The sequence below is a fragment of the Brassica napus genome, chromosome A6 (genome assembly GCF_020379485.1).
Source record: "Brassica napus cultivar Da-Ae chromosome A6, Da-Ae, whole genome shotgun sequence".
NCBI classification, from domain to species: domain Eukaryota; kingdom Viridiplantae; phylum Streptophyta; class Magnoliopsida; order Brassicales; family Brassicaceae; genus Brassica; species Brassica napus.
Genome location: NC_063439.1, coordinates 18383256 through 18410768, shown reverse-complemented (window position 1 = coordinate 18410768; position 27513 = coordinate 18383256). Strand labels below are relative to the sequence as shown.

The 27513-nt window shown below is 32.7% G+C and overlaps 3 protein-coding genes across 3 annotated transcripts; 2 read left to right on the top strand and 1 right to left on the bottom strand.

Annotated features, from left to right (window-relative positions):
- The first annotated feature begins 11424 nt into the window (after window positions 1-11424).
- LOC106424821 (dof zinc finger protein DOF5.6-like) lies at window positions 11425-13508 on the top strand. Its single transcript, XM_013865570.3, has 2 exons — window positions 11425-11861; window positions 12251-13508. The coding sequence occupies exons 1-2, from the start codon at window positions 11814-11816 to the stop codon at window positions 13307-13309; spliced, it is 1107 nt and encodes a 368-aa protein (XP_013721024.2). The 5' UTR covers window positions 11425-11813; the 3' UTR covers window positions 13310-13508.
- A 5008-nt stretch (window positions 13509-18516) lies between these two features.
- On the bottom strand, window positions 18517-19975 carry LOC111198931. Its single transcript, XM_048781905.1, has 2 exons — window positions 19627-19975; window positions 18517-19323 (listed from the first exon to the last, which is right to left on the bottom strand). The coding sequence occupies exon 2, from the start codon at window positions 19317-19319 to the stop codon at window positions 18753-18755; it is 567 nt and encodes a 188-aa protein (XP_048637862.1). The 5' UTR covers window positions 19320-19323; window positions 19627-19975; the 3' UTR covers window positions 18517-18752.
- Window positions 19976-20901: 926 nt separating this feature from the next.
- On the top strand, window positions 20902-22397 carry LOC125610120 (GDSL esterase/lipase At5g62930-like). Its single transcript, XM_048781904.1, has 5 exons — window positions 20902-21145; window positions 21418-21558; window positions 21631-21707; window positions 21787-21951; window positions 22060-22397. Exons 1-5 carry the CDS (start codon window positions 20966-20968, stop codon window positions 22226-22228), a joined length of 732 nt encoding a protein of 243 aa, XP_048637861.1. The 5' UTR covers window positions 20902-20965; the 3' UTR covers window positions 22229-22397.
- Window positions 22398-27513: the final 5116 nt, after the last annotated feature.

Below are 27513 nucleotides of genomic sequence, written 5' to 3'. Positions count from 1 at the left end.
AAAAACGCTACGATAGGAGTGGATCTTACCATAGCTGCAGCAGACCTAGCGCTTGTGAAAAGTGAAAACGCTACGAAAACTTTATGGAAGCGTTATCGGCATGCTACTAATGCTGATATTTCTTGTAGTGCGCATGTTCAGTAAAATGCAATCCATATGAATCTTGTTTTAGATGTCAACTGAAAGCCATAGTCCGTATAATACTCACATCATTCTGGTGAATATATGCATTAAGCAAATTCAAATTCTAGGATAGATCAGTTGGATTAATTAAATCTTTTACTTTAAGTTACATGTTCAAGAATTGATTATGAGATTTTGGTAGTGCTGACCTCGGACGAGGAGCGGAGATCCATAGATCATTCCATAAAAAAATGCTTGAAAATTTTCTCACTCTTTTGATTAACCCTTTTTTAATCAAAGATCGAGCTGAAGTTATACTTCTCATTTTATGGATGGAGAGTAAAACTTAATTGGATACAAAGGAACTGATTTCCTAAAATTTTTTTCTTTAAAAGCATTTACGAATAAAGGTTCAGGTTTATCTATTACCTTCCATAATTGTTTTACCAAAAGAACAATATTAAAATTTTGTAGATCTTGAAAACCCAGCCTTTCTTCTCTTACACAATTTATCCCAGAAAAACAGTGCATACTTTTTTTTATTTCCATTACTACTCTACTAAAAGTGTGTAACTACACCTGTAAACTTCTTTGTAACTGTTTTCGGTAGACGAAAGCAAGACAAAACATGAATTGGCATAGCTAGAGAACATATTTTTGAGTTAATATCTTTGGTTAAGAACATATTTATTTTCAGTTCCTATTATACGAAGTTTATATGCATACGTTTCCCTCCATTCATTTTCGGTGAAAAAATGATTTATTTTAGCTGAAGTGTTTATTTTCCATTTCCATATATATAACAATGTTGTAAATATAAAATCATCTATGACGAAAAAAGAAGACCATATGTGCCTATGTGGTAACGTAATCTTTTGTGGTCTTTGGTAACGTAGGAAACATTTGTTGTGTAAGGTTTGAGTTCACATTGATTTTTAAGAAAAGTCAAATACAGTAGTGGTACGAAAGTTGTAACCAAACAAAACCAGATCTAGTTATGTATTTAAATTGCAATAAACAGTTTATAATTTCACTAAAACCAACAACTAAGAAAAACAGGACTGTAACAGAACATTAAATTAAATTACACAATGTAGATTTTTTATATCTTCAAACAATTAGGTCCCTTAGTTGATGATTTAAAAGGCATAGAGGTGCGACCCACACAAATATAGAGGAATATGTTCTCCAGTTATACTAAAAAAAAAGTAAGGCAACTTATTTAAATTCTTCTCGAATATTATTTCAAATTTCGTTGAATAAGCATAGGATTTGACAACTTGAAATAAACCAAATACAGTAGGTATAAGGCAACTTATTTAAATTCTTCTCGAATATTATTCAAATTTCTTTGGATAAGCATAAGGTTTGACAAGTTGAAATAAACCAAATAGGTATCTCAACTTTTATGAGAGCATATGCAATCCATTCATTTTCACGGATAAATACGTTACATTCCATTTTTAAAACGACATATATTAGTTAAAATATATAGTATACATTATCAGAATTTCCGTATACGTATTCGAATCACGTTATTGAAGGAAAGTCAATACCAAATACAGATCCAAGTTTGTTTATTTATATCATGGGGAGGTTTATATGTTCATGTATGAATGTGCTAGTGTAGTGGCGATCTTGCTTAAGGAAGATTATTGTGTTTCATCAACTGATCCGGAGATGATTTATTTTGGTTTGACTTAATTCCAGTTTCGTGGCTGATGTCTTATGTGCACGAAGTTGAGATCAACTTTTAAATGTTTTCAACTAACATCTATAGTATTTTTCAAAATAACAGGAAATTGAGAAACATGTTTTAAACAAATATCAATGTATAGTTTATTATCGCTAGCCTATTAGTGAAAATGAACTCGTACCAGAGTTGTGTAAGAGCATCCACAATGGTGATACCCATTGTGGAGTCCTTAGGATTAGATTAGTAATTTTTTTTTTTTTTTTTGAATAGTTAAGGACTCTTGTGAAAAATGTATGTACAATGATGATCCCAAAATTAGAATCCTTAGGAATTAAAAAATGGTTTTTTTAGTGAAATAAATTTTTCATATATTAGATGAATAAATACCATAAATTAACATAAAATACAATAATTAAACATAAAATACATTAATTAAACATAAAAATACAACAATTAAAGATAAAAACAATTATTTAACATAAATATAGAAAAATTTCTAATCTTCATCACCAAATTTATTCCAAATATTTTGAATTAAATCATTTTTCAATCGTTCATGCGTTTGCCTATCACGTAGATCATTCCGCGTGGGAAATATATTATTCATATTAGTTGGCATCTCGGTTTCCACCTGTGAAGTACTCTCCATCGTCGACGTTGTTGCAGGAGAAGTACCTCCTGTATGGATTTTTTGGAGTGTACGACGTTTTAACTACAGGCTCACTACCGCAATAGCATGTCATTGGGATCCCTTCATCGGCCTCAGGTGCAGCTGCGTACTGATACTCCTGTGAAATTGTGAAGTTATTACTCTCAACTTCATTGGCGTAGAGTTCACCTTCTGCTACAATTAAAGAGGTGATGTCTAACTCCTCTGACGAAGAAGAAGGCTGACTGTAGCTATAGTCTTGGCCCATGGTTCGTTCACCTGCAGAAAATATGGTAAGAGAAACTATGTTAGCGAATAAGAAAAAAAAATATTAAAAACAAAACGCAACAACAGAGACTAATGAGGGATCTAGTTAAGTAGTTTTCGAACTAAGCAGAAAATAAGATAAGCTCAAAACAATACAAGTAACCTATCTATACATGGAAGCTAAACAATACAAAGAAAACAAATAGATGACAAAATCTTCCCTGAAAACAATTGGTGTTTTGAAACCCAAAACGAATTGAAACCCAAACTACAAACAAAATGATCCCCAATTGAACATAAACGAATTCAAAACAAATTCCAAAATCGAAACTTTTAGAAACCCTAAATCGAAGAAATCCCCAATTCGATTCGACGGAAATAGGAACCAAAGAGGGTCACGAGAACAACAACGAAGCTAACCTATGCTTAAATCTAACGCAGAGAAACGGGATTTGCCTTTGAAGATAACGGAAGCCGACGATCGACGACGGAGAGAAATCGCCTCTTCACTTGAGCTCTGAATTTTTTTTTCTCGGGTTCAAACACGAATGAATTTTTTTTTCACCTAAACGGAACACAAAAGTATCCAAGGCCCAACCATCTCATGACACGTGTACACGAAGGACTCAATCCTTGGATCCCTTATTAACGGATTGATCCGTACAGGTCCGTCTAAAAACAAGCCCATTTCACAATATCTTAATTCAAATATCCTAAGGACTTCGTCTATGGACTCATGACGGACTCCCGTTGCAGCCGCTCTAATAGTTTCGACTCATTTACATGCATGTACGTATCCCATCTTCCAAACGTTCCATATCACAGTATTTCCTTGTTCGACTGATAATAGCATGATGATATGATGATGTAAGTAAGGGCAAATAATGAGTGATGGTAATGGAACAAATATACGCTGGACGGATACACCTTGGTAACTTTAAAAGTTGGGTCTCGCTAAATTAGATATATTTACATGTGTCAAAGAAACTGTCTTCGTCACGCTTAGCTTATCTTGTGTGGTTTATATTCTTATATGCGCCATTTTCGATGCCCCTTTATTCTTTTCTTTCTTTCCTTCAGGTTTTAGTTTTGTTCTTTTGTAAAAAAATACTACGTGAACCAAGGGTGAAGTATTCTCCCTAGATCCTTACAATCTTCAGCTTCCTAGTTGTCCCATATAGTTATGAAGCTTTCCCTTTAAACCATTTAATTTCGGGCTCATGAATTATTGTTCCTCCATTTTTAAAGATAATATTTTTTAATATTTTCACACATATTTTTTTGCTAAACTGTAAGTATCATTAGAACGAAAGTTTTACGTTTATTTTTACATAATCATATTTTTGTGAAACCTTGGCAAAAAGAAAATAAAAAACAAAGTTGACACGCATGATTAAATCAATGAACATGTACATTGAATCCAAACCTTCATAAGAGAAGGGAACTTTCTCCTATATCTTATCGCATTGATAACGTTGTGGATGTCCCTGTTGATGAGGTTGAACGTCGTCTCCAGTGGGGCGAATCCGTTGAGGTGGAGGGCTCAGTTGCATTGTCTCCATGTGTTGTTTAGCAGTGATTGAGTGGCCAGCTTCTTAACGGTGGACGGCGCTGAAGTAACAGAAACTCTGATCCATGACGTGAGCTTGCTCCATGAAATGAAGGGAGTGTGGTGACGGTCAAGACTAGCGAAGGTCGGCCTCCAAAGTGATGCCGTGTAAGAACAGGAAAGGAGCAAGTGGTCTCTTGACTTTCCATGATTGTTGCAGAAACAGTAGGCAGTTTGAACGTTGAGGCCCCAAGAAGACATCCTCACTTTAGTTGGCAACTTGTTAAGATTAGCAAGCCACATGATGAAAGCTTGTCATGGGATAGCGCCAGAGAACAAGATTGATTTGGACCAGTCAAAGGACCTTCCAAGTTCTTGATGAAGAGAAACCCTTGCTATCATTACCATCAATAACCCAATGGTATGAATTCTGGTCACTGAGTTGCAGCGGGCCGGTGATGGTAGTAAGATGAATATGAAGCTGCAAAGCGTTTTCAGAGTAGGGTTGAGGCAAGAGACAACCCGAAGCTGTTTTTGCATCTTTGACATGCGCTGATCGGCACTCTCAGGTCTCTTGCTCCATTCAATCCTAAAAATTTGATGAGTTGGGCAAATGGTGTCCAACTGTCATACCAAAACCAACTAATCTCTCCATTGTGGACTTTACACATGATGAAGTTCTCTGCCAACAGTCTGAGAGAGAGAGTAGAATTCCAAGACACAAAGTTGGTATTTTTCTTTTCCAGTGCCCATAAGCTTTTATTTTGGAGGTGATGGTGCTTTTGCCATTGGACCTATAGCGAGTTGGATTATAAGAACAACAGCCAGATGAATCTGAGACACAGAACCTTGTTATATTCGCTAAACTTCCTCAAGCCGAGACCCCCCTCTGATTTCGGTAGATAGACTTGAGTACAGTGTACCTTTGCTGATGCCTTTGTTTCTATGCTACCAGACCAGAGAAATCTTGAGTACATAGATTCAATCTTTTTTAAACATCTTTTAGGCAATATAAAAGTTGACATCCAGAATTTTACTGTCCCATTTATGACCGAAGATATCAACTGGAGTCGTCCAACATAGCTTAGCATTTTTACAGCCCAAGACCTGATATCCTAAGCTGTCTATGCATTAGAGGTAATCCCAAATATCTTATAGGTACTTTTATAATGGGGTCTAGACCAACCGACAAATTCCTTCAGAGTTTCAGTGATTGCGTGTAGGGAAGCACTTCCACCATCAAAATATATCATCACATCATCAGCGAAAATCAAATGTGAAAGTCCCACTTCCTCAGCTCTTGGGTGGTAGGTTATCCTGAGCTAAACCTCGAGTGTAATAACCAGGGCCAACTTAAACATTTAGTAGGCCCTGGGAGAAACAAAAAAAGACCCCTAACGCTTAAGTTTGTCACAAATTTACGTGAAACACATTTTTGTGTGACTGAAAAACAGTTCAAGTAAAAGAAAAAATAAGATATGATTCATGAATAGGAACATGAATATCCGTCGGTCAAAAAAAAAAAGTCGTTCAAAAAAAAAGAACATGAATGTCCAAAATATAAATGCAAACTTGAAAAGATTAGAAAATAAAAATTGAACTGTAATTACGAAAAATATCTTAAAATAATAGAAACTGTTAACAAATACATTCACAAAAGCTTTTGATTTTATAGAGTCTATTCTAATGGGTTTCTTCTTGATCAAATAACTATAATAATATGGTTCTAGTTTGTTCTATAGTAAATTCCAAAACTACTCGATAAAATCCAAAGGTACAAGCATTAAACTTGTGATTTTATAAACTCTATTATAATGGGTTACTCTTGATCAAATAACAATAATCATAATATGGTCCGGGTTTGTTTTATGTCAACAACAGTAAATATAACTTAAGTTAAAAAAAACAGCGAATATAATTTAAAATGTTTTCTAAAAAAAAAAAGAATAGAACTTAAAATGTTAACAAATTGCAAAAACTAAAAATATAGTGGGCCTCCTTTTGCCTATGGGCCATGGGCGATCGCCCTGTCCACCCCTGCAACTAAGCTGGCTCTGGTAATAAACTGGAGAAAACCTTCATTGCTAATACAAATAGGAAAGGAGACAGTAGGTCTCCTTGCAAAAGTCCTTTAGTGCTTTTGAAGAAATCTCATGCCATACCATTAACCGAAACAGAGAAGGTAGGGGTTGTAATGCACTCCTCAATCCATTTTATAATTTGCGAGGAACATTAATAGCTTGGAGGGTTGACAGAATGAAATCCCACCATATAGAATCAAAGGTTTTCATGAGATATACTTTGAGCATGCCCCTCGTAGAGATATTTTGCCTATTATAACCGTGGACCATTTCAGTAGCAAGGAGAACTTTCTCCGCTAGGAGACTCCCTTTTATGAATGCCGACTATGAAGGCAAGATAACATGAAAGAAAATCTTCTGCAACCTCTTTGTCAACAATCTGGATATGACTTTGTATAGAGTGTTTACACAGGAGATATGCCTGAAATCCTTTGTCTTGTCTGCATTTTGGGTCTTTGGAATGAGGATCAATGAAGTTGAGCTCTACTGCTTCAGCAGTTTGCCGGATCGGAAGAATTCGAGGACGGCATCAGTGGCTTCAGGTCCAAATATATTCCAAGCACCCGTGAAGAACTCCGCTGGGTAACCATCAGGACCACTAGTTTTATTTGCAGGTAGTTCAAAGAAGGCATCTCTGATGTCCTGCCTAGTGAAATCTTTTGTAAGATCAGTTAACTCGGACTCCAAGCATCTAAATGGCATTAGAAGGGTAAGATCTTGCGGGTCAAGGAGTGCGACTTGATCAGAACCCAACAAATTTGAGAAATATTCGATGCACATGTTCTGAACTGCTTGCTGTCTTTCAACTCTAATACCTTGATTGTTGATAAGGAAGTGGATGTGATTGAAAGATTTTCTCGTTGCAATCAGTCGATTATAATAGGATGAGTTGCAGTCCCCTCCCTGAGTCCAGTTTATATGAGATCGCTGGAATAGAAAACGTTCCTCTTCTTTGGCTAGCACCAACCATGATTTGTGCGCTAAGCTTTCAGCTATGACGTTAATAACAGACGGAGCAATGAGGAGGCTATGCTGGGCTGATAGAAGAATGACGTGAGCTTCCTCAGCTCTCTTTTCCAGATTTGAGTAATTATCTCTGCTGAGAGTTCTGACCCCATTTTTGATCATTTTGAGCTTTCTGGAGATGATGTACACCGCATAGCCAGTGGCATCGACAGAATACCATAGTTCCATTAGAAACTCCAAGAATTTCTCATTGTGCAGCAGATAATTGTAAAATCGAAAATGTCTCTTTTCCCTGACTAATGAAGGTTTCAAGATCATTCTGCATACCGCATGATCTGAGAAGGCTGATTCACCAAAGGAAGTGACAGAATCAGGAAACAAACTTAGCCATTCATCGTTAACTAGCACTCTGTCAAGATTCTTGGCTATAAGGTTCGTTTTGATTTTGTTTGTCCATGTGAACTTCGAACCCTTGTAGGCTAAGTCACCCAAGTCTGCTTCAGTAAGAGTTTCCCTGAACAATCTCATTTTGGCATCAATGTTGAGCGACATCGGCCTTGAGCGCTGCTCAGGGTGGAGAGTTTGGTTGAAATCTCCCAAAACAATCCAGGGACTGTTAACAATTTTAAGGTCATCTTTAAGACTGATAAGCTCCTTCCACAACTCCAACCTCTGATCATCATCATTACAAGCATAGCCAATAGTAATAATAAGGGTTCCAGGTTGATTAGGAATTTGAACCTAAGAGGTGATTGATTGCAGCGTGGTATGCATCACTGTGGTGATGATTGAAGGGTGCCACACCACCCAAAATTTTCCTAGATCAGAGAAGATATAAATTTCTGAAAAATTCCAATCAGAAAGAATACCATTGATGAACTTCTGGACCTTCGGTTGTTTGATATGGGTTTTTATAATACCCCCGAAAAGTGGCTTGTTTAACTTCTACCATTTTTTAAATCTGCTGTGATGACTATATACATTGAACCACGTACATTCCAGCAAAAAAATCACTATATAAGAGGAACTATTTGTGTGAGGGTTTTAACCCTCGGTTTCTCTTCTTGCTTCTCCTTAATATGATTGTGGTAAAGTTTAGATGATCATCGTGATAGCCATCAGACTCAGCAGAGTAGATGTTCGATGTGTCATGTTCCAGCTCCAATGATATGTCTTCCTCAGAGCCATTTGGTGGATAAGCCATGTTTTCAGTATCAGTTTTCTTTTCACCGAGGGAGAATCCACTGCTTTCACCTACTAGAGGAAATACAGTTTTATCTGGTGGCTCGAAAGAAGAAAGAGTCGCTCAGACTTGCCACTGTTTAGTTGGAGGTTTGGCTTTGTTCCTTCGTGAAGGCATTTTTTTGTCATCGATCTTTTTAATCTGGTTTTCTTTTTTTTGCTCAAAGAAGGTTTCTGGGTGGTTTTTTCTTCCCCATGAGGAAGGGAAAAACTAAGAAGGTGGAAAACATTTTGGGCCGACGTCTTGAATGACGCGGGAAGATGACAGACAAGGCAATCAGCTTGACGACAGAACCAAATCTTAATAGCCTTTTGAAAGGTGCGCGTGAGGCGCGTGTCAAAGTTGGAGATCTGTTGTGACTTGATCTTCATACATATTAATTAAGATGATACATGAATTTTTTTATCAGATATTGCATAATTTGTTTTTTCATTTATAAGTTTATAATATTTTTAAACCAAGAATAGATCAACAAACTCAATTACTTTCTTAAAATTAATAATTTTTATTATTAACTAATTAAAAATTTGGAAAAAACATAAAATCTATCCACCATAACTATATGTATTTTGGAAGAGTTGTGACCTTAGCCTATTGATTTTCCTAGCCAAGATGACCATGACAACTGATGCTACTAAATACAACCCAAGGGAATCATTTTCAAGGGCTTCCTTGTTACCATACTAGAACTTGATTTGCATGTATCGTATAACATATATAAACAAGATCCTCCCACTGTACTAAATGTAATTCCCACCAGAAATTTGATTTTCTCCAATTAGTTAACTATCACCGCGGTGCCACCAAATATAGATAAGAACCAACCCACAAAGAACATCAAACCTGAGTATAAGCTTTTGATATACTCAAAAAAAAAAAAAGCTTTTGATATTGTTTCTTCTTAGGGGTCTTCTTCTTAGTTTTGTTTGCCAAAAAGACAGACACGGCTGAGTCAAAGATGACCAATACAAACAGCAGAAGAGAGATGTTTAGATGAGTTTTCTTAATTTTCTATTGAGTTGTGAGCGTTGAGAAAGGCAGCTTGTCCGTTTGATTGTTCATTTTTGGTGATATACAGACACTAGCAAATCAAGATTCGTAAAAATGAAAATTTAATAAAAGACTAATACAACTTATAGTGTCATTTAAATGTATTATATAATCAATCGCTCATGTAACTATGTAGCCATGAATTAAGGGAAATACTTTATCGACAAGAATGCTCGTCAACTATTTTTAACATTTTGCTAGATATAGTTTTCTGAATATTTAATATAGGGGATGACTGGTAATGTGTGCGAGTGTTCTACGAAGTCTCAATTCTCTATATAAAAGTAAAATAAAAATAATCAAATTTTAGTAAGGAAATCCAAAGGTATAATCCAAAATCTTAAAAATAAATATGTATATAGAAATTAGTTTTTTACAAATTTATGTTTAATGTTTTTAAAAATTTAAAATAATTTTACGACAATATAATCTAAAGCTAAAAGTCTAAAACCATAAAATCTACAACTTAAATCTTAAAAAAAAAAACTCAAAGCTACAGTTTTTATCAACCAAGTCCACAATTCAATAGATTACAAAAATTAATTTTAAATATAGACTGGTTTTATTTTGGCGGTCGAGTGAATATCTTTATGACATTTTGTTTTGAGTGAAAATTGATCAGCATGAAAAATATCAAGCCAGATGATAACTTAACTAACTCCATGTACTTAATCGGTTTTAGTTTATTCTTTTAGTCAAATTTGAATAGAAATTACTTTCAAAAATATATTTTGAATTTTTAGATCTGCTACCATACAATTTAGAATCTAAAACTTATTTTAAAGTTTATTTTAACGTTTAACCAAAATAATCAAAAAGTTTAATTCACATACATATATAGATAATTAGATCCCTCAACTTTTCTGTGTTCTTCTTTTTTCATCGATCAAGCTCTTTAACTTTTAATTCGATAAAAAATAATCTAGAAAGTATCCAAAGTAATTTATTTTGAATAATGTTCTAATGATTTGGGAAGTAACTAACAAAAAATGAAAAAACTGTAACAGGTTGCCACATGTAGAACAAGTGACAGGTGACAAGAGAATAGATACTTTGCTTGAGCAGAGCGAGCGAGTGGAGCCCATGAATATGGGCCTACCAAAGTTCTTCTTCCTCTTTATCGTAAGTTTCAAAACGCAAAAACATAGACAAAACTTCGAAAAAGATATTCTCCTCTCACTTTTGTCTCTGTTGTGTGACGATCAAGCCGCTATCTCTGAACTCATCTGACGTCTTATATTATTCATCCAGACCCGATAGGTTAATCATAGCCGTCGGATAGATAAAGATGTTTGGTCAAGTTGTCGTGGACCCACAAAAGGTAATGTGGGTCCAAGGATTTTGGAACCACCGACGCTTTCTTTTTTCCGTATATAGTCCACCTATACACTTATTTAATTACATAGAGATCAATTTACAAATAAATCGTAATGAAAGTTTTCACTTTTATCATGATCACCAAAGCAACGCGTATTAACTTTTCAAAAATCAAATTTTCTTTTAGAGTTTAAACTGGAAGCAAAACATATTGATTGAGTAATTTTCTGAACAATTTTTAAAAATGTAAGAAATTAGGGAATATAGATGAGTCATGAGACTTAGAATTACCCACCATATCGGCATATCTTACATTCATTCCAGATAGAACATTCAAAGAAAGCTCCGCGGTTAAGCTTTATTGCCCATAGAAAAGTAAGAGTTACAAATAGTCACAAAGAAGAAAAACAAAAAAACAAAAACATGAAAACAATTTAATAAAACTATTGAATTACAATTTTACGTACATTAGTACGTGGGTTTAGAACTTTAGATAAGACACCTGAGTTATGGGAGAGCAAAATGAATGATTAAAGTTCATATAGATAAAATGAACAAGGTTTATGAAATTATTTGTTAAGTTGAAATGATATTTTCTTATTGGAAATAGTAGTGTTAAACTAAAAATAAAAAGTAAAAACCAATTTGTAAGTGTGAACTTAACTAAGTACAGTAGAAGTGGTTTTGAGTGGAGACAGCAATCCCGAGGCGAAGGGTCCTCTTCTTGCTTCCTTCTTATTCACACCCCAACCCCCAAACTCTTCATTGCCTAATCTCCTCTCTTTCTTCTCTCTCTCTAGATTTTGTTCATGTATGAACTTGTCTTAAAATTCTGACTCTCCCCAACTAAACAAAACAAAACAAAACACAATATGGGTCTCACTTCTCTTCAAGTTTGCATGGATTCTGACTGGCTCCAGGTATCTCCAGTTAGGCCTAGATTATATGTATTTGCGTTTGCATTTACGTTTAAACTTAGTATATTTCTTTCAAAGAACATAAAATTCAAACTTTTAACAGAATTGTTTTGTTAATTGTAATTTGTAAAGGTTAAAAACATTTACGTTTGACATTTTTGTTTACACAGCTGAAAAGCAGATGTGATTTTTGTTTCTTATGATTTTGTTTTTGTCTCATGCAAACACATGCAAATGTCTCATGTGCAAAAAAATGGTATGAAACAGTTTTTAGACCTCACTCATCTCGAACCATCGTTCTAATTTGGCGTGCGAAACTTTAAAGGAAAACAATTATATTGATCTTATACTGTTAACACATTTTGATATGGTTATGTGAATCTTAATATTAGGAAGCTGAGTCATCAGGAGGAAGCATGTTAGACTCTACATCGACTTCTCCATCACCAGCCGACATACTAGCTGCTTGCAGCACTAGACCACAAGCCTCGGCCATGGCTGTAGCCGCGGCTGCTCTGATGGACGGTGGAAGGAGGCTGCGTCCACCTCACGACCATCCTCAGAAGTGCCCTCGTTGCGAGTCAACACATACTAAGTTCTGTTACTACAATAACTATAGTCTCTCTCAGCCTCGTTACTTCTGCAAGACTTGTCGCCGTTACTGGACCAAAGGCGGCACTCTAAGGAATATTCCGGTCGGTGGTGGCTGCCGGAAAAACAAGAAACCCTCTGCATCTAATTCTTCATCCTCCACGTCTTCCGGAAAAAAGCCATCCCACATTGTTACCACTAATACCAGTGACCTTATGGCTTTAGCACATTCTCATCAGAACTACCAAAATGACTCTCTCGGGTTTTCACATTTTGGTGCGAATGGGATGATGGGGTCTTCCACAGCTCTCGGCCATAGTAACGTTGGTTTCTTGGAGAGCAAGTATGGCGGTTTGCTTTCACCGATCCCTAGACCTATTGAGTTTTTGGACAGTAAGTTTGATCTCATGGGAGTGAACAATGACAATCTAGTCATGGTTGATCCTGGAAGTAACGGTGATCATCATCAACATCACATGGGTCTAAATCACGGATTAGGTCTTAACAACAACAACAACAATGATGGGTTTCACGGGTTTTGTCCGGCAAGCAACGGAAATGGTGGTGGTGGTCTCATGGATATCTCTACATCCCAAAGACTTATGCTATCTAATTATGACCATCATCATTATAATCATCATGAAGATAATCAAAGGGTAACATCAATAATGGATGTGAAGCCAAGTCCAAAGCTGTTATCGCTTGATTGGCAACAATGTCAAGGCAACTCCAATGGTAGCGGAGGAAAATCTGACGGTGGTGGATACGTAGGTGGCAGCTATATTAGCGGCTTAGGTTCGTCGTGGAATGGTTTGATGAGTGGCTATGGTTCGTCCACTAAAACAAACTACTTGGTTTAATAAACTAGTATCTAACCTTTTTTCTTGTCGTTATCAAAGTAGAGAAGGGGTTGCTTTGATTAGTAATTTTCAGATATATTTTTCGTTTTGTGTGTGGTATTGTGATGCCTTCTTTTCTGTTTGCTATTTTATCCTGATGCTATTTTCTGTATTTTCTGTTTGTTAATCAAATCAGGATCTTCATCCCATAATTAATCAAGCACTTACGTAACGGGGACAGGGATAAATTTTGCTATATAAAGCGGTTAGTTGTTATGACAAAAGTGATCACATTTGTGACAATGTGGCCAGATAGTGGTACTTTTACCAATTGCAGCCATGGATGATACATATCAAGAAAGGTTTTATGGAATGGCTTCTTTTGTATACAATACGATGTTTCCAGCAATCACGATGATGAGACAATCACACACCTATACTTGCAAACCTAAGCAAGTATATATAATCGTCCACCATTCAGATATAATGGTATATATATATATACATATGGAAGCTAAAGTTTAACATTTATTGAAAGTTGTTTTATTAGATCTTGAAACACTTGCTAAAACCAAAACATAATACAACTTGGTAGAAGTCAAAATTAAGCAATTTAAAATTTGTGAAAAGAAAGAAGTTGAACAAAAACAAAAAACAAAAAAACTATGGGCCACCCTTAAAGCTGGCAAAGATGGCATTAAGAGCATGTTTATTGTAGTACCTTAAGTATGTTGCTTAGGATAATTTAGGAAAAGAAGAGAAGGGGTGTTGCTTAATTAAGCACTAGAAGGGTCGTTGCTTCTGTTGTTTTTCTTCTTTTGTTTCTATCTCTCTCTCTTTCTGTTTCTGTTCTTTCTGACCCACTTAATTTTCTTTTCAGTGTGGCCCACTTAAGAGATCCTTAAAAGATTTTAGCAATAAACATGCTCTAATATGCTTGCAGTTGGAGTTTTCGAGTGTTTTCTCGAGTGCTTTGAGATCCTCTTGAAAAATCGCACACCGATCCACTCCACAGCCGCATATGCAGCTTTTGAGGTTATCCGAAGATTTTTTGCCGTAGCATCGATTTTCCACATCTTCGAGAATTTGTTCACGACGTTTGACCAGAATTTGTTCATCTGTTAGTAAGCCAATGAAAATGAACAATAGAATGGCCATCACCAACAAACAGTCCTCCAGTTCATCCGCGCTCACCGTCAACGCCATATTCACAACCAATAAAAATTCTAGCTATTTAGGGCTTCTCAAAGTCAAGTAACTATTTGAAGAAAGAAGATATTAAAAAGAAAAATCTAATTAAGATACTTAGACTTAAAAGATTCAGAAAGTTATAGATGTATATATAAAAAAAATTAAGATTTGGATGTCTTTGAATTTCTCTTAATCCTCTATCTATTAAAAGAGAAGCATTATCATTTAATATTTTCACATTACATTGGACACATGGCAACCTCACATCGATTTCAATTTGAGTATACTGACGTGTCAGCTTCACAATCATTTAACAATTAATGCATTCATACACAATTTTTTAACTCCACCGCAGACAATTTAATGTATTCATACTAATTTTTTTTAATCAGTTCATGTTTAGTTTCTCCATTTTTAACCTTTGTATTAGTGAAATGAAATTTTCTATGTACAACTAATGAATAATATCATTTTGAAAGAAATAAATTACAAAATCATTAAGATCCGCAACTAAAATGTTGGAATGAGAATGTTTTTAGAAATTGAAAATTTTGTATCTTGCCGAACTTAGCCATGATTGAGGTTTCTATGTACTAAGACAATAAATAATTGTGATTGCTTATGAATTAAAAAAAATTGAGGTAAAAACACCATACACAAAGTCGGATCTTTAGTTCAGCCAAGTATTGCTTTTATTTATGGAGTTTTCATATCATATCATGAATTAGAAACATAATCAGATTGTTAGAAAAAATCAGAAATCACAAAAGCTTTAAAAGAAAAAAGTTCATGAAATCGATTGAAAAAAGAGAATTCAGGTGCCCACTCAAAAAAATCAAATTATTTTCCACGCAACTCTAACACCCTTCACTCGATTGTATCGTGTTTTTACTATATTTACAAAAACAATTATAAGAAAATACATATTATTGGTTATAATCTACGTCAGTTTTGCAACATGCCCATCAATATTGACGCGGCACCCAATCATTTTTATTGGTATTCTTAAGGTATGGTCCAATAATTATGTATGTTAAATAAGCCTAGAATGTTTGTATTAAATTTATTTTATATTGTTAAAGTAAGTTTGGGTAAAATATCTGGATCTGAAGAACCAAACCGAAGTACATTTGCAAATAATACTAAACAAAAACTAAAACTGATTAAATACTCAGATGGATCTAAAGTAATAATATCCAAATAACCAGATCCGAATCTAATCCAAACTAAAATATATTGGATACCAAAAATATCTAAATCACCACAATATTCTTAAATATGTTAATTATTTTAAATTTTATATCTATTAAATATTCAAAAATACGAAAATATCTAAAAATTATCAGTATAGTCACAAGTAAATATCTGGAAATAACAGAAAAATGTTCAAAATACTGAAAATGTCTATTTGTTGTCCATCCAAATATTTAAATTGAACTAATTTTTATGTAAATTTAAAAATTTAGTCTTATATTATTCAATTTTTATGTTTTATATTATTTTATTTTTTGGATTTTGAGGATTTAAGTATGTTTGGAATTTTGTTAAAAATAAATAATTAAGATGGATACCCGAACTCGAACCCGAACCCGCAATGATTCAAACCAAACCGAAACCAAAATTTGTAAATATCCAAATACGATTGAAATTTCTAATTCTAAAAATCTGAAATCTGAATAAATCAACTAAATCAGAACGGATATACGAATGCACATTTTTAGGAAAAGCTATACAACGAATCTTTTAGTACAACATACAATATATAATATAATAAATTATTTCCGCGCGGATTACTACTAATACTGTTTTGGATTGATCTTTTCCTGATTTAAATTACGATCATATAGTATCTTATAATATCTGCACCCTACCTCCGAAATAACATAACTCGTGTATTGCCGACCAAGAAGAAAATAACTTTAATTAAAGGATATAGATCATCGCGCGCGGACCAATTAATTAATGATATTCTACTATTCTGTTAAGTTATTAGCTATGCTTCGCACACGGGATAATAACAAAACTATACATTCAATTATATCTCTATAAATAACTGAAATTATTATACTTGTGAAAATATGTTGATAATAACTAAATGTAAGTTTAAGAAGAAAAAAAAAACATTATCACTGGCCTGTGATTTAGCATACAACAAGTCGTTTGCTTAAAAGTTAAAAAGGATATTGGTTTTCAAATTGCAAAATTGAATTCTTATCTAAACTATTAAAACTGAAGTACAAATAAATCTTAACCCTAATTTTTTCTCAATAATTACCATCCAATGCCACTGACCTTAAAAATAGCAATTTCCATCAAAATTATTATGAAATTGCCTAATATTTAGCTACCTAATAAATTTAGAAGATATGCAATCATTCATTTATTTAAAAAATTAAAAAATCAATTTTACAATCCATAAAAAACTATAAAATAGATTAAATGATCAGATTAATTTATTGATTTATTAAAAATTAAATTAATCAAAATCGTTTAAAATTTTCAGAATAATAAAATAAACTCGGTTATATTAAATTAATTAGCATCTTCTAATTTAATTAATATAATAATGTATGTATTTAATTTTTAAACGTATATAAAAATTAAAAACAAATACCCGTGCGGAAGCACGGGTCAAGATCTAGTATATCGAGAGCCGCACATGACGTTTTGTTAATCATTTTTTGACTAAATTTTATATTATTTAATTAAAGAATGGATGGCCATTTACAAATGATTTGGTTTGTAATCTATATAGTGCCAACAGGCATAGAAGATGAGAGCAAATGAATAAACAAAATCCTATGTCTTCGACATCAAATCAGCATGAGATAGAGTTGATGTATGAAACACCAGACGAAGGATCGAGTATTATAACCTGTTTACTTCCCTTTGAAGTTAAACGTGTGAGAAAAGATATTAGTTTGGTCTGGAGGAAACAGAAAAAAAAAAAATTTTGAAGTCTTAAATTGTTAGATAATGGAATGAAGCCCTATACATAAATTCTTCCATTGTTATAAGTTTTAGAAACCAGGAGGATTCAACCCTCTCTGAGCATGCATAAATTCAAGTAGTAACTAAAGATATATTAAAAAAAAAAAAGATACTCAAGCATGCAATATAGTAATTACAAACCATATGTAGAAGGAAAAAAAAAAGGTGCAGGTTGTCTGACTGAGATGTGTACTGAGTATAAGAAGAATCAAACTACATGAAATGTGTTGGTGACTGTGATCTCCCGCCTTTCATTTCATTGGTTGGTTGGTTGGTTTTGTTGCTCCTCAAGAAGGAAAGTTAAAGCTGCCTGTGAGTTGTTGGCTATATGATCATAGTGGCAAAGTCGTCGTCTTCTTCTTCTGCATCCGTTTACCTTAGAGGTATTGAGAGCTGGATTTGCGAATGTTATTCACTGATCAAATACTACTTACTATATCGACAGTGAGATAATCATCATAATCATATTCTTCTGTTTAATTCTGTTTTTCTTCTGCAGGAATGGGCAACAAGCAGTAGATAACGAAATTACCAAGCAGGTTGTGGTCCTTCTCTTCTCTTAGGTCAATCAATCAACAAGTAACAGACAGACGGAAAAGGACACTCTTACAGCTCATGCTGCCTGAGAAGAAAAATGACAAACAGAAGAAGAAGCCCGTCGTTTAAAAGTTATATGTTTGACAGGTTGTGAAAGGGGTAGTAAGGAAGATAGGAAGTATTTATTTATTTATGCGCGTACAGAGATGATGAATTGCTGAAACTCGTTGAAGAGAATCAGGTTCTTCTTGTGATTGAATTTGTAGGGGAGACAGCCTCAGGCAGGGTTGACAACCATTCACATTTGGACGCAGTTGTTGGTGATGGTCAAAAGGAAGGAAGAGAAATCAAAAGGAGTTGTGAGCTAGCTAGTTAATAGAGTTTGGACAGGTGACCTTTTTAAAACAACACGTTTGTTGTATTACTGTTTGCCTACTAGTTTATTTTGTGTTCTGCTGTAAAAACAAACTCTTTGTAGATTATCAATCAGTCTACTTGCGTAACAGATAAGTCAAAGATCAAATGAAAGATTTATTTACAAACTAATCAAAACCCACAACATTGTGTAAGAGCAAACAACAAGGTGAGATGATGTATTTAAAGTTTCCAAAGGAACCAAGCTCATATGTACATGAAGAAAATCAAATGAGGAAGCGAGTATAATATGTCCATGTGAAAAATGAAGAATATCACCACCATACCCCAAAGCCAAAGATCCATCTTACTACTCGTTATGTAGTGTGTATCAGAAGAGCTTGTATGTAGGATTGTACCTACCGCAGCCGTATGTGTCTTTGAAAAGCTCCGACCTTAAGCCGTTGATCTTAGCAGCGAATAGGACCACCAAAACAGATCCTACCATGCCAACGGAGAATACAAGCCAAGGGAAAGGGCGTTGCTCAGCACCTTGTGGGATCAGTGGGATCATCTTCCTATCCCTCATCACGAGATAAACAACTAGGATGGCTCCGACCATGACAAATGTAACCCCCAGTAGAAACTGTATCCTATCAAATCGCTCTGGTAAGACTGCAATGAACAGCAGAGGTATGATGCCACCACAAAAGAACACTGCAGCAGACGACGACGCATCACCCACGCATCTTCTCCAAGCTCTTCCTCTGAGACCACTAGCAAGGAAAGAAGACAACGCAGCGCTCAGCATGGACAAGCTCAAAAGCCACATCGAGAGGCGTAGGTTAACTGGCATGTCTGCTGGGTTGGCCATGAAAGATGCGACCAGTATGGCGCCATTCAAAGCACTTACGAACAGAGGGATTCTATCCACTGGGTCGTTCCTTTGCATCTCCATTATGCTGAAAAAGAAAGAGGGACTCAAGGATGAGATAAGAAGCAGTCATGCGCAAACAAGTCTCAGAGTAAATCAACAAGAACAATGGCATTATACATCCCAATCACAAAACAAGAATGTGAAAAGACTCAATCTTTCCAAAGGAGAATCATAAACCCAGCAAGAAAGTGATCGGCTTTAGGCCTTTAGCGAACGTGCACGAAAGAGACAAAAAGAGCTAAGCTAAAAGATACAGAGAACCGTATGAGTACTGAGAGAATCTCAGAGGCGTAGCGTACAAGAGACAAGAGACTCTGAGTCTACTTACCGAGGAAGAGCGATGGAAGAAGGAAGGTAAGTGCGAGCTTCTCAGAGGAAGACGAAGATGAATCAGAGACTTGAGAGATAATAATCAACGTTTCTTTTCTTTTTGGCGCTTTCGTTTCTGTTTTATACCGTGGAAAACGCCGACTTGGAAACTGCGATTGCAACAGAAAAAAAAACTGCCTTTGACGTTTTAAAATTAGATTTTAATTTGCTTTAATCCGGGTTGATCAGGATTTGTACGGTTAACCCGGTTCAATCATTTTCAGCCCATACTTATCTACAATGACGGACTGATTTATGTCGAATGGTAATAACTGCATGAAACTTGTTCACCAAAATTATAAAACTATTATACTAATATGATATTCCCCTCACTTTTTTTTAATGTAGTTTTCATAGTATATATTTGTTTAAATGTCAAAAAATTATCAACATGTGATGTGCTAATATCAACATTTTTATAATTAAAAAATATGTAAATTTAAATAATCTATTTATTCAAAGTAAAGCATCCAATATCTAATGAACACAGCAAAAAATGTATATTTCTTTTTCTCTTTTTGGTATTCAAATTTATGTTCTAGTGTATTCAAAATGAAGCAAAACCATCAGGGGGTGAAGTCTGAAGAATGCAAACAACATACCCACATGAAATGTATAGATCACATATATAAATGATGAAATAGATAAGTTATTCTCCATCTCTCTTTCTTAAGGTCCATTCTTTATATGTGTTTGTGCATGTATATGTGAAGGTGGCACATTTGCATAGGGTCCAATTCATTTTGTTAAAATTTCTAACTATTTAGCTAGTAAAAAGGATTCACATATTTTCATGGTCCAAATTTTTGAAACTTTTTCTTGTATATACTATACTCAATATCAACAAAACACCAAAATTATGTTTACCATTTTCTAAAATATCAAAAGATTATTGTACACTTAATTACAACTGGATTTTGAAGGATATATTTTTGTTGACTATTTTGATATAATTTGATATTATGCATGTGCTTTTCTCGGGTTTTCACAATTTGGTGAGAATGGGATGATGGGGTCTTACACAGCTCACAACCATCCTTGGAAGCAGGGGCGAAGCTACGTTAAGCTTTCAAAAAATGTTTCAAAAAATACGGGTTTTAATGCGGGTTGAGTTGATTACTCTGGCTTAGCACTTCTACTAATCATCGTCTTCATATACTATTTTTGTTGTTAAATAACCAGTATCATCATACCAATTAAAACCCGGTTAGCTTATTTTTCTTTAAGAAATTAAATCCAACCCGGTTTATAGGGGTTAGTTCAAATTTGACGCGAAGAAAAGGAGAAGCAGTTTGGTGATGATGAGGCCGCAGATAGTTCTGTTCGGCGATTCAATAACGGCGCAGTCGTTCAGATCCGGCGGATGGGGATCTGCTCTCGCAGACGCGTACTCTCGCAAAGCTGATGTCGTTGTGCGTGGCTATGGAGGCTACAACACCAGATGGGCTCTCTTCTTGCTTCATCACATTTTCCCTCTCGTCAGATCTCTCTCTCGAATCCATTTTTGATATTTTTATTTCTTCAAAATTGCCAATTGAGATCTGATCAACACACAATAATCGTTTATGAAAATTAAAGAAGTGATTCTTGTTTGAAAAAGGACAAATTTATGTTTAAGAGATCTGACAAAACTCTTGTCATAACCAATGTATGTGTCTGCTGATGGAGTTTGGTGCTTGAATCTCAGTGTCTCTCTCTCTCTCTCTCTCTCTCTCTCTCTCTCTCTCTCTCTCTCTGTCTCTTTGATTAGGGATCTTTAACTCCACCTGTTGCTACGACCATATTCTTTGGTGCAAACGATGCAGCTCTCAAAGGAAGGACCAGTGATAGGCAACATGTGCCAGTGGAAGAGTACAAGGACAACATCAGAACAATGGTTCAGCATCTCAAGGTGCTCTACTATCTAACGCTCTTAAACTGCATTTCAATTTGTTATTACTCTCTAATGACACTCTGTTTGCAGAAATGTTCACCTACCATGCTAATTGTGCTCGTCACTCCACCACCAATTGATGAATCTGGACGCCAGAGCTATGCAGAGTAAGTTAGGCTTTTACTTCATTCCTATTTTTGGTTCTTCAAAACATTTATAGTTACTGACTGTGTGTTGTTACTTCAGATCAATCTATGGTGATAAAGCTATGAAGGAGCCTGAGAGAACAAACGAAACCACAGGAATCTACGCACAACATTGTGTTGCGTTAGCCGAGGAACTCGGTCTGCGATCTGTCAACCTTTGGTCCAAAATGCAGGAAACCAATGATTGGCAGAGAAAATACCTAAGGTAGGTCCGCATCCATTTATTGATTCGTAGAAACACTCATCTCCTCGATCATTGTCATTTTTGTTTATAAATGGCTCTTCTTGCTCCTTGTTTCTTGGATGTAAGCAGTGATGGACTCCATCTCACGCCTGAAGGCAATGGAGTAGTTTATGAAGAAATTTCAAGAGTCTTCAGAGAAGCTTGGCTCTCTCCTGATGAAATGCCGTTCGATTTCCCTCACCATTCTCAGATCGATGGTGATAACCCATCCAAAGCTTTCCAAGAGCGTTGCTTATAAGGATTTGATCGATTGCAGCTTTCTTTGAGTTTTTATGCCATGTTTTATAACCGACACATTTATAACTCTCTGTTTCAAAATATCCACATTTTAGAAAAAAAATTGTTTGAAAAATATCATTAATGCATTTTTATTAAATAATAATGGTAAATTGTATGTATGAAATAAATTAATTTTGTTTATTTAATTTTGATTAGATAAAAATCTGGAAAATAGTTGATCACAAAAAAGTATTTATAATTAAAATTTATTTATTTTTAAATATAAAAACTTTAAAATATACATTATTTTGAATCGGAGAGTAAACATTAATGATCTTGTGATATACCATACTTAATAACTAAGATTTGTAGGGGGTGATTGGAATGAACTTTAGCTTTAAATTTTTTGCAGTAGAATTTAAGCTCTAGATTTATTTGTTGTAGCTTTGTAAATCACTATTTTTTGCTCTGAAAATAAAGCTCTCTACAACCATATTTTAGTTTTGTAGAGATTTTTTTGCAGTGAAATTTTTAAGGAAATGAAAGCTCGATTGGTTGACAAATATGATTTTAGATTAAATTTTGATTGTCTAGAGCATCTACAGCCGCAACCAATCACCCCCATAGCCTAGAATGATATATGTATTTCATAGAATGCTAGGCAACCTACTTGGCTTTGGGGATTAGATATGGCTAAAGTGATCTCTCATTGATGGTTCAATAATTTTCTTCAATGTTAGGTTTAGTCTTGGACATTTCGGGTTTCGGTTCGGTTCGGTTCGGTTCGGATATTTCGAATATCAGGTAGTTCGGGTAGGAGGTTAGAAGATCCATTACTACTTAACATATTTTCGGTTCGGTTCGGTTCGGATAGTTTTGGGTTCGGTTCGGTTCAGATAGTAAAACTAGGAACTGGAAAAACCTGAAAAAAAATTGGTTACCATTTGGTTCTGATTCCAGTTCGGATAGTTCGGGTAAAATATCGGTTATTTAGGGTAAAATATCAAAAAATTAGAATGATTTAGATAACAATTTAGGATATTTCAGATTACTTTGGATATTTCAGATAATATTATCCAGATAGTTTTAGATACTTTTGGGTAGTTCTGATACTTTATAATAATTTAGTTATTTTCAAATATGTTTTGGTACTTTTAATAGATTTTTAAATTATAAATATATATTTAGCTATGTTATATGTATATATAATTTATATTCTTATATATTCGGGTACCTGTCAGTTTTCGGTTCGATTCCAGTTCGGTTTGGTTATTTCGAATATAGAAATATAGGAACCGTTCGGATATTTAAGGGTCTCGGTCCGGTTCTGGTTTCGGGTATTTTCGGTTCCGGTTCGGTTATTCAGTTCTGGTATTTTTGCTCAGGCCTTAGGTTGTCTTAGGTCTTAAATAGGCCATAAAAGTCGGTTGCTTTCATAATTCTTTTTACTTTTCCTTTAGGGAAATTTCACTTTTAGCTCATACTAGATTTGGATTCGTGCCTTGCACGGGTTCTTCGATATTTAATTTTGAAATGATATAGTATTTAAGGACTTAACTATCTTTTTATATAATTTATAGATAGTTCAATTTTATTTAAACTAAAAATAATATTAATGGTATGTTTAATTAAAACATATAGAAAAAAATTGTTGTAAATCCTCCATATTGTTTTTAGGGTTTAAATCAAATTAAAAGCAACACAGTTCACAATAGGCAATGTTACACAACAACAGAATTAAAATATAAACTGAGCATAAAAATGTGATTTTCTGAAGATTCTCACATGTTTTACTTTAAATTTGTTATCATCATTCTTTGCGTTTGTTTTTACAATTCTTGTCCACAAAATTGATTAAATATAAATAAATTGAAATTGAAATATTAAGTTTAGTAAAATATAAAATCTATAATATGTAGTATATTTACCTTTATGTGTTTATGAATCTTTGAAACTGCAAATTTTAAAATTAAAAATCTAATTCTTTGATTTTTATTTGAAATAATTAATTTTCACCAACATTTAAATGTACAAATTTGACAATATTTTTCAATTCTTTTAAAATGACATTGTAGCTAATTATATATTGTCTATGCATATAAACACATAGACATAATATGGTGACATGAGCTCATTCACAACGGCATCATAATATTTTATGGCAGTTGTAACATCATCATAAAATGTCAAAAATATAATAGTAAAGAAATTTAGAGTTGTATGAAAAAAAAATTATAATAGTTTTTTTGTATCTCCTATTATGTACGGTGAAAAATAAGAGAGAACATAATCATATATACAAATATGATTATTGTGATCTTTTAAACACAAATATTTATTATTAAACATGAAATTTTGTTATTTATAAGAAAATATTTGATAACCTTGTTTTAAAAATCAATTTTGTTTACGATTTGAAAAACAAATTCAATCAAATACTCTTGAAAATTAAAATTTTCTTTTGTTTAGGATTTTCTGAAAAGAAAGGCTCCTAGCAACTAATTTCATCTATAAACTTTTAGAATTATCTTTTATTCAAAAATTTAGAAAAGGAAAAATACTATCAATAACAATTTCCAATTATAATTAAATAACTTTTAAAATTACTGTTTTAATAATTCATTTTTGTTTCTATTTCTGATATCATTTTATTCATCAAATTCATATAAAGGTCAAATTATTATCAACTAACTCATTTTAATTTTTTTTATTATAGATTTTTTTAAAAGAAAACTATTATCGAACAATTTATTTTAAATAATTAATATATATTTATAAAAACTTAACACATGTCAATATCTTAATTTTTTATTGTCAAGTATCACAATAATGTTAATTAGAAACTTTAAAATAATAATTATAAACTAATCTTTATAATAATCTTCTGTTTAGGTTTTAGAAAAGTGAAATTACTATCAAATAATTATTTTCAGTCCTAACTAATAGTGGTCTGACTGGTTTACCCGCTACCACCTGCAAACGCAATTTTTTCGGTTGGTAGCGGTTGACAGTGTTTCGAAAAAATCATAAAAATCGCTTCAAACCAATCTGAACCTCTTAAAATCAAAAGTTAGTTTCAGCTAGCGTTTGGTTGCGGGCGGTTGCAGATGGATAAATAAATATAAAATTATTTTCAAAAGTATTTTAAAAATTTAAATTAAAAATTAAAAATGAAAATATTATATATAAAATTATATACATGTTTTATATATTAATTTAAATTCACAAACTGTATCATAATTTGTTTTATAAAAACTTTAACAATTAATATACATACATATATAAAGATATACACATATATAAAACGAAACAAAATCTTCTTTTAAAAGTTTTAATATAAATGTTCAAATAAAATTTATTAAAATTATAACTTCCAAATAATTTAAAAAATTAAATAAATAAAAATTAAATTATTATTAATCATATAATATTAATAATTATTAATTTTTATTACAATAATATGTTTTTATGTTTTATAATTTTATAATTTTATAATATGTAAATATTGATAATTTATTATTAAACCGCTGCAATATCTTATAATCAATCAGTCACAAATATCCTGCAAACACAACAATTTTTAAACGTTATGCGAGTCATACAAAACACTTAATAACGCTTGAAACTGCAACCACCCGCATAAAAAATCTCCCGCATCCACAACCACAATTGTTGCGTTTGAACCAGTCGAGCCCTAAGTTTTCCACATTACTATTTTTACAATTTGTTTCTCATTATGTTAATATAAAAAAAATTCTCAAAATGTTTTTTTTAAAGAAAATCACTTTCTATAATTTTCAACCTTTCTTTTTTTAGGAACTGTTACAAAAATAAAACTAACTATCTTATACTTTATTTTAAATAATAATTATATATATATATATTTAATTATATTTCATTTTGGATTTAAAAAAAAAAGGAAATTGCTATCAAATACTTTATGTTAGGTATCTATAAGAAAATTTGGAATCCCTTATATATTATTTGAGAAGCATTGCAACATTTTTTTGTAGCCACGTGTCATCACTAGAATGATTTTTAGAATCCTTAGAGAAAATAATTACTATAAAATAATAGTTTATGGTTATTTGGTTTATGATTTATGAACAGGAAAATTACTTTCAAATAATTATTTCGGTTACATTTAATTTTTTTTTGTGCGACACATTTAAATATTTTTATAGTTACTATTTTTACAATTTATTTATGCCACCATCTTAGTAGGGATTATTGGTTGTTGAATTTTAATGGATTTGAAAATCCTAACTAAATCTAATGTTATTGGTTCTATAATTTTCAAATATGTATTAAAATCATGTGTTATTGGTTTAATGATTCATAAATTCTATATCAAATCAAGTGTTATTCAATCGTACGGATTTCCTAATATATTTGATTTTATAATAGATTTGAATAGATTTTTTTAGTTAAAAATACAAAGACTGAAATCTGAGGGAAAACCCATGTTTTACTTGGATTTATAAATACTATATGGATTTATAAATCAATCAAAATATATAAACCAATAACACCTAAATATAATGTTTTCATGAAGTTGTTTTTAAAAGGAAAAATTACTTCAAAAACTTTCCAATTTTCTTTTAATTAGGATTTATAAAAAAAGAAAATTAGTACTAAATACTTTATTTTAGATAACTATAATTATATATTTTCAGTTATATTTTGTTTTGAATTAAAAAAAATATTATCAAATATTTTATTTACAAAAAGTTAATATTTTTAACACATGTCACAATATTATATTTTAGTCGCCATGTTTCACGATTATGTTAATTGTCAACTTTTAATAACCAAGCTTTATATAATAAGAAAATAATAATTATATACATATTTTATTATCCTTCATTTTGGATTTTTTTTAAAAAGGAAATTACTATCAAATACTTCATGTTAGGTATCTATAACGAAAATTTGGAATAATTACTATAAAACAATAGTTTACAGTTATATTTGGTTTATGATTTATGAAAAGGAAAATTATTTTCAAATAATTATTTTCGGTTCCCATTAAATATTTTATAGTTACCAGTTTTACAATTTATTTATGCCACCATTTAATATAATGTGTTTGTGAAGTTATTTTTAAAAGGAAAAATTACTTTTAAATAAACTTTCCAAGTTTATTTTAATTAGAATTTATAAAAAAAAAAAATTATTATTAAATACTTTATTTTAGATAACTATAATTATATATTTTCAATTATATTTTGTTTTGAATTAAAAAAACTATTATCAAATATTTTATTTTCAAAAAGTTAATATTTTTAACACATGTCACAATCT

Coding starts and splice junctions, on each gene's coding strand:
- LOC106424821 (XM_013865570.3), top strand. CDS start 11,814: ATGGGTCTCACTTCTCTTCAAGTTTGCATGGATTCTGACTGGCTCCAG. Junction 11,862..12,250: donor TGGATTCTGACTGGCTCCAG/GTATCTCCAGTT, acceptor TCTTAATATTAG/GAAGCTGAGTCATCAGGAGG.
- LOC111198931 (XM_048781905.1), bottom strand. CDS start 19,319: ATGGAGATGCAAAGGAACGACCCAGTGGATAGAATCCCTCTGTTCGTA.
- LOC125610120 (XM_048781904.1), top strand. CDS start 20,966: ATGATGAGGCCGCAGATAGTTCTGTTCGGCGATTCAATAACGGCGCAG. Junction 21,559..21,630: donor CAATGGTTCAGCATCTCAAG/GTGCTCTACTAT, acceptor CTCTGTTTGCAG/AAATGTTCACCTACCATGCT. Junction 21,708..21,786: donor GGACGCCAGAGCTATGCAGA/GTAAGTTAGGCT, acceptor TTGTTACTTCAG/ATCAATCTATGGTGATAAAG.